The following is a 16,947-nucleotide window of genomic DNA, read 5'->3' on the forward strand; positions in this document are numbered from 1 at the left end:
CACACACACACACACACTGCTTTTCCCCATTCTTTTCCTTAGGAATAAAATTGACTAGCTCAGAAGCTGCTTTCAATACATGATCAATTCCACCACTCTTCTGATCAGCCTAAGGAACTTAGGGAAGTATCTGCAACAAGTTACTGATATTAGATCAACAGAGCTACAGCCATGGTAACACTAAGAGGGAACTTGCTCCTGTTGCTCCACAGAAATAATCATCTGTACACGTCCAATAATGATTGAAGTCCTAGAATACACATCGCTTCATATTGACAGGTGCAGCATGTCATGCAGGGATGAGAAAAATTGTACCTGTGGGAATTCCCACTTCTTATGAGAAGTATAATTGACCTGTCCTCCTTTACACCTCATCATACAATATGTCTGGCTCTCTTACACCCACCATGTATCTGATCATGTAGGCGGCAGTTGCCTAGGAAATATATGCTACAAGAAATCAAGCGATTTCTACAGCTGCAATCCTAAAGACAGGTACTGGGAAAAACAAACAAACATTGAATTCAGTTGAAATTACAATCAAGTAAACATGCTTGGGATCAGGCTTGCAAGGATCTTCTTGCAGCTAAAAACCTAGGCTGGATTCACACTTTTCTTTTCTTCCTCCCCCCCCCCCCTTTTTTTTTTTTTTGAGGCGGTGAAGTTCACACACAGTGAGGTGCCATCTCATTTTCACATGAGAAGCCATTTGTGTGAAAACAGCCCCCGTGTGACCAACCGAGGAGTTACCTCATCAGAAAAAGTGATGGAAAACTTGACAATGTGGTAGGAAAGTCGTCGTGTGTGAGTCAGACCTAAAACAGCCTGTCTTCTGGAATCTGTCTTATTGTCATTGAAATTTAAAGGCAATTTATGCTAAGTTAAGACTCCTAGATTTTTCAAAGAATATGAAAACAAAATGCTGTCTGGAGTTGCCTTCCCCAACCTGGGATCCTCCAGTTGTTTTCTATTTCAATTCCCATCAGCCCCAACCAGCATGACTAATGGCCAGGAATGCTGGGGGTTGCAGCCCAAAACATCTAGAGGGCACAAGTTTGGGGAAGGCCAGTCTAGGGACATGTGAAGCTTTCTCTTTTTTATATGGTGGGAACATTAAAATGTACTATTTATCTGTTTACAAAATGTGTATACCGCTCCACATCTAAGGTAGTTTCCAGAGTGGTGAACATAAGGATAAAATAATTAAATGATAAAAATAACCTATTAAAATTGTTCACTTTAAAACAGAATACCAATAAAATAAGAATAAAAAACTTGGCAGGTCAACTAAGAAATGCTTCCTGGAATAGGACAACTAGTGTTGGTGCCTATCTGTCCTCCACAGGCAGGAAGTTTCAAAGAAACGGGGCCAACACACTGAAGGCTCTTCCCTGGGGGAACTCCAGTCGGGTCATAGGTGCATGTGAAATCACCAGGAGCATGCCCTATGATGACTTCAGTGACCAGGTAGGTCGGTAAGGGGGAAGGCACTCTTTCAGAAGTCCTGGTCTCAAGCTGTTTAGGGTTTTGTACACTAGTACTAAAACCTTAAACCTGACCTGGTAGCAAATAGGCAGCCAGTGCAGTTCTCTCAGCAAAGGAGTTGCATGGTGAATCCCACCTGCAGTCTTAAGAGGTCCAGTTCAGCAAGAGCTGTACATCAGCAGGGACGAACTATAGCTCAGTTGTAGAGTTTTCATGTAGAAGATGCCAGGTTCCGTCTCTGCGTATCTAGCTAGGACTCCATGGCAGGTGAAGTGAAAGAACTCAGCTGGAGAGTCACTACCCATCAGAGCAGACTATTCTAGGCTAGGCCAGAGATGGGCAGATCTGTGTCTTCCTTGTCCTATTTTTTGATGATGTATTTCCTAAATGGCCACCCTAGAGGTAATCATGTGAAAACTGGTGAAAATCAGGCTGAGGCCCTTTTAAATACTTATTTCACTCTGGGCAGCTGAATCCATGATAGCTTTTTAAAAAAGAAAAGAAAAAGAAGAGTCCAAGGCTGGAAACACGCTGTGAGCATCCCAGGGAAAGCGAGCAGCAATTGCATGCCATTTGATGTGATTTCAAGGGTTTTAAGTGCAGCTAGCTTTTCCTGGATTGCATTTATTGGTAGGCCGGTGGCAGCAAACAAACATTCACTGATTTAGTTTTGGTTTGGGGGAGAAATGAGAACATAATGGCAATAGACCTTTCAGGCGTGCCTCAGCAGGGGCTGAGGTATAAGACTAACTGTGGGAGTTTACGTAGCTCACGTAGGAGTGAAATTGCAAGGATATGTGTGAGCAAAGAAAGAAATCAAAAAGTAATAATAAGAAAGGTTTGGGAGGGAAATACTTCAACAAGTTCTGAGAGAGGAGAAATAAATGTAATATATCTAGGAGGTCTGTGTTTCCAGCAGTGCATGAGGGAACATATTAGTTATTTTTTTAAAAAACTGAATTTTATTTGATGAACATATTTGATTAGAGGAGCATAAAGAGACAATCCAATTTAAACCCCATTATCTTATTATTTCTGAAAGAGGTTGCCCTGCAAGCGTACTCTAGCGCTCTCTCTCTCTCTCTCTCTCTCTCTCTCTCTCTCTCTCTCTCACACACACACACACACACACACACACACACACACTGCTTCTCTGCTCAGAATTCCACTCCCTACTGTGAAGCTGCTTCTCTTTTAAAAGCAAGAGTGCCAGGACTCTCTTGCACATGTTAGGAGTGAGTTATAGTGGCAGCTCCCACAGCAGACTGGAGTTCATCATCCAGATGACTTGTCAGAATTATTAAGAGGCCACTGGTGGGGGTGGAGAAATTATTATTTTATTGTGGCTTTAGTATTGTGAACTGCCTCGAGTGTTTGGAAAGGTGGGTATAATAAATTGATGATATTGATGACAATGCCATCAGGTTCCATGGTACTTTACAGACTAAGAAGAAAAGAGGGCCCAATCCAGCCCATGCATTCATCCTACACACATTTGATATATGGGCAAGACTTAGGATGATCAGAGAAATCACCTAATTCAATAAGGGCAGTGTATGCACAATGCAGGCTTTTTAAAAAACAACAACCAGAGTGTAATAATAAAAAGGCAACATAGCACAATAAAAAAAAACATAAAATAACAATACATAACTAAAAAAGGCAACATGACTATAAAACTATTGAGCAGAACAGAGACAGAAACCAGTTTAAAATGCCTGGGCAAATAGAAATGTTTTGACCAGGCACCAAAAAAAAATTGCAGCGTTGGTGCCATGAGAACTTCATTAGGGAGGATGTTTCAAACTGAGGTGCCATCAAAACAGAGGGGCATGTTCTTCATACATAATACACTTCACCAACTGACAGTATGCAGAGAACAAAATTATCTGAAGATTTTATCACACAGGCAGGATAGTATGGCAGGAAATGTACCCTTAGAGAGATCTGTGTCCCAAGGCATACAAGCCTTTAAAGGTAAGTGCCTGTACCTTGAATTGGACTTGAACTTATCATCTTGAGCTTTGAACTTATCACTATCACTAGTTTGTTACAGATAGTATATTCTTCTAACCTGCTGTTCAAGTTCAGCTTTAAATAGGATGATGGGGCTGGAAAAAATATACTTTTTTCTTCCTGGTGAGGAGATGAGATGGTGATGGGAATCAAGTGACCACTCTGGGTAAGTGGAATTTGGTTTTCTAATTCACTTGCGCATATAGGTGGCAAACAAGAATCATCAAATGGATGATGGGAAGGAATAACTACAAAAGTATTCAACAGTCTTTTTTGGCACTTCCAGGGAGGGAGGGTTTAAATATGGCAGCTGAATAACAACTTCAGTTCCGGGAAGAGGGGGGGATTCAACACCAAATGAACTAAAGAAGCCTGTGAATATTTTTCTTTCCTTGTTTAATAGGTTTGTAAGCCTGGGAGGTGGGGGACAGGACAATGCTTGTTTACTTGTATAAGGGGTGGGCAATTTAAGGCCTCCAGATGTTTTGGCCTATAACTCCCAACATCTCTGCTGGCTAGGGCTGATGGGATTTGTAGGCCTGATTATGTGATATTTTTTCCTTTTGTGGAATTAGAACTATTCAGGTTCAGTTCCTAGGCAAAGATAGTTTATATAGCTGTTCTAATCCCCAGAAAGCCTTTATTTATCCATTCATATACTCTACAAGATAAACCAGAATACTAGATTATTACCATAAATGGACTTTAGGCATGCCAAGTTTGATTTAGATCGGTTCATCCCTTGATTTTTTAGGAATTTTTGATTCCCCCTCCCTAAATCATTCGTTCCCATTAACACCCCTCTCTGATTCTGTGCAGGGTTGCTTTAAGGCAGAATCACGGGGGGGGGGGGGGGGGTTCAATGGAGCTCGTTTATTGCATGGGCTTGATTCACTTACTCAAGAGTAAATCCCATTGATTCACTTACTCAAGAGTAAATCCCACTGATTTCAACTGCATTTGATAGTGACCACACTATTAAAAGTCAGCATCTGATCCAATCGGAGAGGCAGGTAAGAAATAAATTATTATTATTATTATTATTATCATCATCATCTCCAGTTCATAAAATAGAGATCTGCTGTTCTCTTACTCAAGAGTAAATCACATTGATTTCAACTGCATTTACATCCAAGTCATACTAAAATCCCATGCACGCTTACCTTTGAGTAAACCCCATTGAACAGAGAACATAAGAAGAGCCATGCTGGATCAGACTGAGGGTCCATCTAGCCCAGCACTCTGTTCACACAGTCACCAACCAGCCAATGGCCAGGGACCAACAAGGCAGAACATGGTGCAACAGCACCCTCCCTCCCATGTTCCCCAGCAACTGGTGCCCTTAGGCAACACCTACTTCATAATTTCTTCACATTCTGCAGGGGAAAAAACTGTCACTGCCCCTTCTAGCCCCAGTCACTCACTACGAGCTCTTCCTACTGGCTATCTGCTAACTTTCTGGGGCTGCTGTCCTATTTGTCTCCTGCTTGGAGAAGAGCAAAAGGTATGTTGTTTAGGAGAAGTAGCGGAGGTCATGGAACAGCTGTGCCTCCATTAGCTGCCACATTAGGCTGTGTACGCATTCACTCCCTTTCCCCTCCACTATCTGCCATGTTACAACATGCTTACGCAGTGTGTGTGTGTGTGTGTGTGTGTGTGTGGATTGGGGGTTGCACTATTTGAGGGTACTTGTGAGTGGGTTTTTTTTTAATTTTGTATTTTTGCATATCTCAGGGTTACAGAGAGTGATGACTGCTCACAGTTACAAACTTCCTCTGTTTTGCGTTTCCACACTAAAAGCTATGACCAGACTGCTGCCTTGCCCCACCCCTGGACTTTGCTTAATGTGGACTTACAAAGCATAAAGAATGATCATGCAAAGCTTGAAGAAGAAGAAAACCTACATTCCACTCAAATAACATTTTCACCAAACCTCTAAAGTTTTCTTTGAAACTGGGGGTGTTTTAAGCTAACTGAGGGTTCAGTGGGACAACTTTTGAGATGAACACTAAAACAAAATCAAGCATGAACACACATGGGCCAACGTCTGGATCACACACAATGCATTTAAGACTGTTTCTAAACAATGAACATTATCTCTGTCTTAATTAGCCAGGAAAAACAGAATACCCCCTTTATAGAAACATGACAATATGTTTTAATTGTATCGTTAACTGCATCATACGTAAAAGCAAGGAAGTTAATTTCTAATGGGAATTACTTCCAAACAATATATTTAGAGATAAAGTGTGTCACAAATTTAGTTAGGAAGCAGAGAGATCTATTCATAATGTAGAAAAGGAGCAAAAAAGAATTTGCTGATAAATTCATTCCAAATTGATTTTCTGAACTGAAGAGAAAACATAAAATGTACATACACAGGCTTTAGTAAGCATGATAGATTATGCTATGGTTCATACACTGCCATGGAAATTGGCATTAACTCACAAAATAATTGTATAACGGTTTTCTTAGCACCAATCTAATGTGGATATTCATGAATAAGAAGGCTTAGAAGCACAGTTGAAAACCAAAATTTTGATCTTAATGTATCACAAGGCCTTCAAGGCAAACCCCACAATCATTTTTCCTTAAACATGCCAATTCATTATCATTAGTAGGAAGGAGGGGAAAAAGGAATACAGATGAAATGAACAGATCTTCCCAACAGTTAAGGGCCTACCTTCCTTAAATAAAAAAGCAAATTCAATCCTAGTTCCTAGATGGCCATTCATAAAAGGCTTTAAAGCATCTTTAATAATGAAGGGAATGCTTTCAGCTGAAGATGTCACTAACTTGAAAAGCATACGGAAGGCAGCAATTCCACAGAATTTCATCTTAACTGCTGTGCATTGAAGCCAAGGATTTAATGGAATGTGGGTTCAGAATTAGCTTTGGAATAACAGGCCTATATTAAAACATGTCTCACAGACAAACAGACATAAAGATGGAAGAGGCTCACCTCTGTCTTCCTGATCAAACAGTGGCAGCCCAGCTTTCTGCCATGCAAGCCAATGGGTGCAAAAAAGTAGTGTCTGAGCTAGGGTGACCATATGAAAAGGAGGTCAGGGCTCCTGTATCTTTAGCAGTTGCATTGAAAAGGAAATTTTAGCAGGTATCATTTGTATATATGGGGAACCTGGGGAAATTTCCTCTTCATCACAACAGTAAAAGCTGCAGGTGCCCTGCCCTCTTTTAAATCTGGTCACACTAGTATACCTCCTGCAGCTTTAACTGTTGTGAGGAAGAGAGAATTTCACCAGGTTCTCCATATATACAAATGACACATTTGGAGTACAGCCTTGCTAGTTCTCCAAGACTTCTCAACAGCCTTTGATACTGTTGGCTAGGTGACCCAGAAGCATACTGTGGTCAGAGTGAGACAGGGGGACATGGTGTAGCTCCAGGCCTTTTTGGAGAGGCAGTCATGGAAGGTAGTACTGGAGGGCTCCTACTCTAACCTGTGGCCATTGAGGTGCCCTTGGGTTTCATCTTGTCCCTTATACTTTTCAACATCAACATGAAGCTTCTGGGAGAAGTCATCTAGAGGGCATAACAATAATTTTGAATAGATTAGTAGATTGAACAATTTCTATGTCTACTTTTGAACTCAAAGTGGTAAAAGTTAATTTTTAAAAAGATGGTGTGAATTATTATAAAAATGGATTAAAATCACTTAAAACTCTCCAAAAATACCTAAACCAATATACTGTATTTCTTCGATTGTAAGTTGCCATTGATTGTAAGACGCACACTAATTTCAGTACCACCAACAGAAAAAAAAAACCTAAGACACACCCGCGATTCTAAGACACACCCCATTTTTAGAGATGTTTATATGGGGGGGAAAGTGCGTCTTAGAATTGAAGAAATAGGGTACTATTTAGAATACTAAAAATCACTTGAGCTGAGAAATCACCTTTAGCCACAGGGCAATAAAACCTCCCCCAAAGTCTTTCCTAAAAGTGCAAGGGGGGGGTAGGTGGAATCCAAGGAATCGGCCTGGTTTCCTGTTAAGTTGGTGGTTTCTGGAATGTGATTATTCTGTCTTGGACTATTGGTTATTCTGACATGGCTATCCTATCTGAACTTGTTGTTGCATCCCTATCAACCCTTCTTTACCTGAAAATTTGCAAAACGATTAAAAAAAAACCCTCTATATGTCTCTTTGATGGTTCGAGGCTTACAGAAGCAAGGTAATACAGAGGTTCATCAGACGAGCACTTTATTGCATGCTCGCAACTGCCCACTTACAGATGTGGGTGCATCCTTTAGATGACGATGACGCTCACCTCCTGCACGCCTCCCGCTCATTTTTCCCTAGCAAAATAGATCCCTTTTAATCTGACTTTTTAAAAAAATGTGGTGCGATCTCCTGCTGTGTGCAAGAAAAGTGGTATGATAAAAACGGCCCCCGAATGGGCCACGTGGTCTTTGTTTACTTCCTCTTTCCCCTTCTGGAAGAATGAGGAAGTAATGAGGGACAAAAGCAGGGGCAGAGAAGCAACGGTAAGGAAATGTGATTTCCCACACACACACACCATGTAATGACGCTCACAGTCATTACAACCAATATTTTACAATATTGTAAAATACAATATTGTATTTTATTCTCATTAGGCATTCATAGTACCTCATTAATAGCAAGTTGTTCTCCTCCACCGCCTGGGTGACCATAACGATGACTAGAACTTCGGAAGTCTTCATACAAGTCCTCTTCGCTTCCCACATCATCACTGGTCTTCTCCAGAGATCCATCAGCAATTACTAAAATTACAAAAACAATTTTTTTCAGGGATTTGGCCAAACAGAGAATGGAAGGAAGCATGGTGGTTAATGTGTTCAGATCACGATTATTAGAAATCTAAGGGTTCCTCTAAATGAGCAATTTATTGCATGCTCGTAATTGGCCACTCACAGAAGTTTTCAGGTCGATTTAATGACATTGTCAACACATCTCCCCTGGAATCCTCCGGAGATCCCGGAATAAAAAGAACCACTTTTAAATTGGTAATACCTGGGAAATAGCAGGAACTTCCGCCACTAGATGGCACTATCTCAATGGAATTCAATGGAAGTGAACGAAGTGGAAGTATTCAATTCAAACCCCTTGTTGCCCCTCTCCTCTTGTGTAATTAAGCCCATAATAACTGTGCCAAAAAGCAGGAAGAACAAATGCCCCAGGTAAACAATGTGAATTCCTTTAATGTAGCAATGCTCTGAATCTAAACACAGAAGAAGTTTAATGGAAAAGAAGTATAGAGCTACATATATTTTCAAACATATAAAGTACCTCACAGGAATGTTGTGAAACTAAAACACCTTTCCCAACTCCTTGACCAAAGGGTGTAATATGTAGTAACTACTAGCAATCTTATGCTAGCACAGGCCATGACAATCAACGCTCATATAACGGATTCATATTCTCTTGCTCATTTTTTCTCAGTCCATAGGTTATGTAGTATTATATCATAACGTGAGAGATGGCATACTGTAGTAGTTAAGACTGTGAGTCTAAAGTCTCCAGTTGATCTAAGATATGAATTGGTTTCAGACAAGACTTCTATCCTGCAATCTCTTTGTATCAAACACAGAATGTTATTGGGGAAGGGGGGTCCAGACATCATCTTCCCATATTTTCCTACCCCAATCCTGCTATGCTCCCTGCATTCTGCATCCTGACAACCACATTTTGTATTCACAAAGTGCTACATTAAATGCTATCAATTATGATGATGATGAATTAACCAGGGGGTGGTCTATATGTCTTCTATACCTCACGGTGGCTGCCCAGTGGGGCTGCGTCGGTTACACGAGAGAGTTTGTGACGTCTGTGTGCTCAAGGCTGAGAATGTGTATGCAACACTGCTGGCACCAGCTTTTTTAGGGCAAGGCACCTTAGGTGCCAAACCATACCTATCCTGGACACTGGCTCTGGTGTACGAATTCAGTCATGTATGCATCTGTCAGGTATGCAGTGTGTGTGTGTCACGTTTATGAGAGAGCGTGTGTATAGGATGTGAACATGTTAAAATTACAATGTGTAAGTCTCTGTGTAGTACAACAAGACAGTGTGTGTATGGGGGGCGTGTACCCTGATATCATGATTGGATGGTTTTGACTGCTGGTAAGGGACTTGTATGCGCATGCAATAGCTGTCCACCAATGAACAGGCTGTTTTCTGATGTCTCTACCACTCAGTGGGCTTCTCCCCCCCCGCCCCCCATGTCACCATTTTGCCACTTCCTTTGGCTGGTGGACCACAGAGCTCTGACAGGAAAAAAGTAGATCCTACAGAGCTGACGCCTGCCTACCCATGAACCAGTCAAAAACCTGGGCATAAATGCAGCAGCCAAACCAAGCTATTCAAACTTTTGAGAACATAAATGATTGGCAGTGGCGGAGTTGAGGTGCGGAGATGCCTCTTTAGAGCAAAGCGTTTCCTTCGAAGCTGTTCCCTTTTCCTCAGCATGACACTTCATTGTTGCAGAAATGTTTCATTATACGTTCTCTTTGCATGCTGCCTCTGCCTGTTCCATTACTGAGCTCTATAATTTTCAGCTTGAAGACAAATCTCTCCTGTAATTTTTAAAGCTTTCTGGTGGCCGGGGTGGGGGAGTTTGTTACCCCCCGCCTCAATTGCTATATGATTTACAGTTGAGACGAAAAAGTAAAAGTTATGGTCTGTGTTCAAATGTGCTCTGCTGAGCCCTCTTGTAACCTATGTATCTTTGCCAAGCACACATTTGTTTGCCTAGCTTAACCCTTGTTCAGGGATCAGCTGCTTCAGTTTTCCAGGCAGTCTCGCAAAACGTTATTTCACCCTGTAATAGCTGCTCAAGCTTAGCAAAAGAAAGCAGCAGTGGCAGGTTTCTGCCAACTGTTCTGCTGCTTGCGGCAACACCAAAGATGCAGCTCAAATGCCATGATAAAAATAAGTAAAAGGGAAGGATTTTCATGGCAATAATACAAATCAAAACGTCAAAGGCCTGAAAGAGAGAGAGAGAACGTAAGATGAATACCCAGAAATACTAACCTTATGCCCATGCTAATCAGGAATGGATGAGTTTGGCAAGACTTTTAACCCATTGCATTACACGTAGGAGAACAACCCTGTTTCCACTAAAGTCATCAGTAAAATTTCTGTTTATTTCAGTGAATCAGGACTGCAATTTTTGGCTGCGTAACAGAAGCATTTTTATTTTTTAAAAACAAAATATATGGCTCTATAAAACTGCTCAAATGGAAAATCAATATCAAGCATTGGTTCGACAGATCTCCTTTTATGTAGTACAGGAAAGGAACTTGCCTTTGGAACTCCCTCTGTGCTGAACTGGAGCTTTCTACCTCCCTGACAACTTGTTTACATATCAAGCTACAGAGTTTACAATCTTGGGGTTGTTGCTCAGTCTACACACAAACAGGTTATTTGTTTTATTTAAAGTATTTTTAAGCCGCATTTCAGGGCTCTCACAACGCAGCGTACAAACAAGAGCCCAGCCCGATACAAATCATAACAGCATATAGATCTCCATCACACCATTTTTATCCAGTTTTCATCCGCATTTTATTTATTTACAATATTTATATACCACTCCCCATTCAAAATTTCAGAGTGGTGTACAAGATAAAATAAAATAAAAACAGAATAAAGCACTTTAAAATAGATTTTAAGTTTCTCCCTCCGTTTCCTTAGCGAGTCAAGTGCTGGGGCACTTTCACGTCTGTGCCTTGTTGCGCTCTTTCAGCTCACATATCTTTTCACCTGGAGCGCTACTATGCTGGCGAAATCTCCCCCCTCCCATATATTCTCCTTTCCCCTGCAGTTAACTTTTTATTTTTAAAAATATTTCTTTATTTCTGCCAAATACAATAATATAGCAGCCTGAAACTGCGCAATTATAGTAAAACAACACACGATACTTTCCCCTAAGTTCATATTAAACACATTCCAAGGAAGGGAGGCAGTTTGTAGGAAGCAGGAGGGAGCCCATGGGCTGAGACTGTTGCTGCCCCTTGGCTTGGGAAAGGTTTACAGGGGAGGAGAAGCGAAGGTTTGTTTTGCTTGTTTCAAAGGGTGGGCAGGTGAACAATCATTTAAAGTAATTTCTTTTGTAAAGGTGGTCAGGTCCCCTCCTTTGCTCCGAGGTAACCAAAATGCTTACATGTACATTATTTTTAAAGATAGAGATCAAACTTGTCATGGTGATAGCTCTTAAGGCGGGCTTTAGCCACCCCAAGCTTGAATCAGATCCATTCATGCCTTGATTTTAAGGAATTTTAAAATGAAAATTAACAAAAATGCTTACATCCGCGTAATTTTTACAGACAGAGATCAAACTTGGCACAGTGATAGCTCTTAAGGCATGCTTTAGGCAAGCTTCTCTCATTGCATAGCTTCTCTTACCTCTATGTAGCTAAGAAGCAAGACTATTTCCTTTTCTTTTATAGCAGGCATTAGAGATCCGCAATCACATCAAAGAGACCTATAAGGCAAGCAGCAGCCAGAACGCAGAATGTCAAGAATCTAGAATATAAGAAGATCCATGCTGGATCAGACTAAAAGCTTATCTAGCCCAACATCCTGTTTCCCACACTGGACAACCAGATGCCCAATGGGAAGCCCACAATCATGACATGAATCCAATAACATCTTCCTGCTCTTATTCCCCAGCAACTGGTATACAGAGAAATAGTACCTCTGATACTCTTGTAAAAGACAGCCATAATGACTAATGGCCATTGATAGCTTTATCCTCCATGAATTTGTTCAATCCCCTTCTAAAGCCGTCCAAGTTGGTGGCCATGACTAAGATTTTTAGGAGCCCTTGGGTAAGATGTTCTTAGTTGGATCCTTTTCTAAGGCTAACCTCCCCCTTACTACTGCCACAACTAACCATTAACTTGTCCTTTCCTTCTGGGCAATATCCCAGTGGGAGAATGCAATGCAAGTTGAGTATGCTGCTCCATCTCCTCAGTCTTGTCACAATTTGCATGAACAGAGAACAGAGGTAAACATATAGTGACAGCAGAAGGAAGAGCAGCAGCAGGACCAAGAGACTCTGAGGCCCAGTAGTAGGCTCACTACAGGGGAGTAGGCCTTGGCAAGATGGTCCTGTTTCCTGTGTGGTTGGCTTTCCTCTGAACCTGACTAGACAGGTTCAGGACTTCATCCTTGCCCCATAATCAGGGCCAGTGTCAAGAGCAGGCATGGTTGGGCACCTGCTGAGAGCCAACCAAAGGTCCACTGAAAACTCACACTTCCTTGTCACCCATTTCAACCTGCTTATTTACCTGCCTCTTCTTGCTCACTGGCTCTCTGCTTTTCAAGTAAGCAAGTGGTAGCAATGATGAGAGAGGATAAGAAGCAATAAAAGCTGGTGACAATGGTGGTGAGAAGGTAGACTCATTGAGGGAATCTTGCCCAAGGCCTTCAATATGCCTCTGTGTAACACCTGTTAAAGTCTCAGACATCCAGATTGTGAAACTGGATATGGAAGACGAACACAAAATCCTTTTAATCAGAAATGTAAAGTCTATATAGAATTTTAAAATGTCCAAAAGTGTGCATTTTCCTTACTCTCCCTCTCAACTAGAATCAGCCCAATTGAAAACACCACATTATTCCTTGAGAGCCAGGAATGTTTACACATAAAAGCCAAGAAAAATATTTTTTTACAATACCTGACTGGAGACGTTCTAGTCTGGAGCTAAAATCTCGCCGCCGCCCCCCCCCCCCAAGGGCTGTTGGGGGGGGGGGGTGCGCTAAAGTACCATCATAGCGGTTTCTACTTTTTCTTCACAGTATAGGCCCCACTGTTTCGTTGCACTACATAAGCACAGCTCATTAATGGGCAAGCTCAACTGTCAAGATAAAGATGTTTGGGAAGTAACCATAACAGTCTGTTCCCAACTATCCTCTTGAGGCCTAAATATAGACATCTTTTATCTTTCCATTTCTATTTTGCCCTCTACTGCATAAGTCTCTATGAACAATATTGGGCTTGACAACTATGCAGCTCTGTGGTTTCACAGTTATATAGCAGGAATATACAGGTTTCTGCCGTTCACTAGCCTGCTGGAACCTCTGAAACCTGCTGTTCTTAGATCTGAGCTGAGCAACAATCCTTGCCATACAAATTACACAAGATAACCATGATTCAGAGGCTTATGGGCACTCCAAGCTCCTGCAGATGCCACAATGCCCCCTCGCTTATTCAATCAATTGATCCTTTAAATCATTTTAGATGCCTAAGACCAAGAGCTAGGAGATTCAAAGGCTATTTGCTTAACATAGGAACTTTGAGATTAAATAGCAATGGGGGACGGGGGACTTGCAGCAGGGTGGAAAAGTTTAACCCCATCTCCCCCACCCCAGAATCCTGACCCAGATTAGTATATCCTGTCCCCATACAGAGAACTGCTTTTTGTAAAAGATATTTCAACCTCGTCTGCAAGTTACAAGAAGGGGGCAGAGTTACAGTTAGTTAGTTAATACATGGACATAGCTAGCCTTAGGAACTCTATGGCCTACGGAGTAGATTCCTGCTCCTCCCCTTCCTCTCCCCCACTCTCTGCCTTCCACTTTTGCTGGGAGCACATGATTTGCTCACTCCTGCCTGTGTAAACGAATATAAAATGGCTCTACATTTTGCCTGCATTTGTATATGCAAGAATATGTGTGAGTAAAGCTGTTTTTTCATCACTAAAGAAAAATGTGGTCCCTTTCTTTAAAAAAAAGCCTTTTGTGTGCATGTGACACTGGTAAATGCTCATGCTGTTTTGCCTTTTTGTTTTTCTCTGCTGACTGCCTTTCTAACAAGAGGCAGCAATACAAAATAATTCCTATCACATATGTGATTCAAACACACATAACATATAGTAGGGGCGTAAGAAAAGTTCCATCTTGAAGTGATTTAGTGCATGCACATTGCTTTCCAATGCAGGCCTGACTGTTTGACTAACCTATTGATAGAACTGATAAACTTCACCTATGGATCTCAGGGCGGTATATATAAACATTTAAAATCACTACAACACTGAAGTAAGATACGTATTAACAACAATACAATAAAATTGAGAAGAATAAAAGTGACATGACCAGATGACAATGCATTAATTTAAAATGCGTAGGCAAATGAAAAGGTTTCAACCTCACGTAAAATGGAACAGTGTCAGAGTGAGGCATACCTCTCTTGAGATGGCATTCAAACAGGGCGCTATCACGTATTTGAAGAAGGGGAAGGCTTTTACTCAAAGACAACTTTGACGGTGATCCTGTGACTTTTCTGCCTTCTCCAGTAGCAGGTGATATTGTTCACTTGCTTTGAACTGTCTGTATTTGTTAGTAATATACTTCTTTGACTGAAGAAACTTCTAGTGTGGTGCACCAAGCTTCCACGTGCTCTTCGGAAAGACTACTGTAATTTGAATAACAGAGGCCAATCTATTATGTATTTAAGGAATCCTACACCACTATCACGTCCTATTGACACTACTGAGTGCCTAGCCCTTGATTCTAGTCCTCTGATTCTATGGTTCTGTCTGCACTAACCCTGCTGTGCAACATTTGTAATGCATTTCTTCCTTGCTCTGTATGCATTCACTGGGATTGATTAGGTGAATATAAACAGGAGTTTGCGGGGAGGTCCAGTGTATCTTTTTATTTATGTATAAAAACTAGCACCAAATACATAGAGAGTGAGTGTGTACTTCTACATACAATATATTGATGGGGTTAAACATCAGGGGGAGAAAAACTACTGTGGGATTCCCTTAACTCATGGTTGTTCAAGAAATCAGGCATATCGTGGGGATTGGTAAGTGTGCACAACTATTAAAAATGTTTACAAAAATGTAATGGTGGAGGAGGAGAAGCAAAGTAATGGCAGGGACTAAGGATGTCTGAGAAATCCAGAACTGATTCAAATGAATCCGACCTGAGGATTCCACAGTGGACCAGCTTTTTCCGAGTTGTGCAGATTTCATACACTTGCAGACCAGTTTTGGTTTGTTTGTTTGTTTTTACTTTGGGGTGGGGCGTTTGCAAATCAACCAGATTCTTATACAAAAAAGCTGGTTCCATCAATGAGCAGACAATAGAATGAAAGACACCTGGCAATCCATGAAACAGACGGAATGGATTTAGCAAAATCTGTACATTCCTGGCAGAGATTTTAGAAACCCAACCAATTGTCCCAATGGCCATTTATAAGATGAAGATATTTCATAGCAAAAGTAACGTCTCCTTTAGAAGAGATTAAATTTCGTGCTGACCCTGAGGTGAAGTGCTAACAAGGACAAGGGGCAGGATTTCATGCAGACGGCACATGTTGCTCACAATGTTTACTGCAATAAAGAACACAAAAATCAGTTTTTGCAGACATATGGGATGCCTCTAATGAAAACAGACAACAAACAAGTGTGGATTTTGAGATGTGAGATGTGTCTGTTTCCTGTGCCCAGTAGGTGTTGTGATGCTAAAAACAGGAAAAAAATTGCTGCTTTTTTTTTTAACACAACTATTTTTGCATTGTCTGGTTCTCTTTCCTGCAGAAACTCTGAAGGCATTCATCAAAGCACAGGTGAAGTATAACACAATACCTCACCGGTGATACCCCACTGTAATAAATAAACACAGAGGTTGTTAGAACAGTAAATGTTGCTTGGGGCTTTAATCCGATTGAATTTTGTCACCGACTGCATCCAGAGCTACATGAACACTGATTAACATATAGGAACTTCATTTTTTAAAAAATGAGCTGCAGTGAAACCGCCTTGGAGCTGCTTTAAGTGAAAAATAGGGAATAAAAGGACTTTCAGAAAATGCCGCTTTTCAAGAGGAAAGCTGTTGGTTGGCTGTAGATTTGCAACAATGTAATGTATCACAAAAAACCTCAAACTGCTCTCCATCCACACTAAATTGCTGGTGTAGTTTACCCCTTGGTCAAACAGCTCCAATTGTCACCTTGCAGAAGTTTCAAAGAGCAACCCTACAAATGGGTCAATTAGAGGGAGCACAGTTGCGGTTTCCTAAGGAGTGGGACATTTCCAAAATGATAACCGTGCAAATTAATTGCAATCAAAAGGTAAGGGTGGTGTGCTTTTCCACTAACATGTATAATCTTCAATAGGTGAAGAGATCAAAATCAATAAAGGGAAAGAACTGAGGATCAAATGAAAAGCTGGACCAATTATACCATTTCCCCCACTGGAGTATAAAATCCAAACACAAACTTTCCTGAAGAGGGTAAAAAAATGAACATTCAAAAGATAGTTATTAAGAAACTTGCTTATTCCACAGACCCTTTTGCAAACATGCACTTAGACAACTGCAAAATAGTTCATCATTTTATGTAACTGGTACAGAATGAATCCCATAAATATAAACACCAATCTCCTATAGGGTCTTGATTGTTCTTGTACCCAAAACAACCACACCACTAA

General features: G+C 41.0%; 1 protein-coding gene across 1 annotated transcript in view; it reads right to left on the minus strand.

The window, feature by feature from the left end:
- ARHGEF4 (Rho guanine nucleotide exchange factor 4) overlaps positions 1-16,947 on the minus strand; it is a 194,965-nt gene that overhangs the window by 51,941 nt on the left and 126,077 nt on the right. Inside the window, 1 exon segment of the mRNA XM_063132447.1 lies at positions 8,135-8,268. Within this exon segment, the coding sequence (XP_062988517.1) occupies positions 8,135-8,268 (134 nt within the window).

This window comes from Elgaria multicarinata, chromosome 8, assembly GCF_023053635.1.
Source record: "Elgaria multicarinata webbii isolate HBS135686 ecotype San Diego chromosome 8, rElgMul1.1.pri, whole genome shotgun sequence".
Classification (NCBI taxonomy): Eukaryota; Metazoa; Chordata; class Lepidosauria; order Squamata; family Anguidae; genus Elgaria; species Elgaria multicarinata.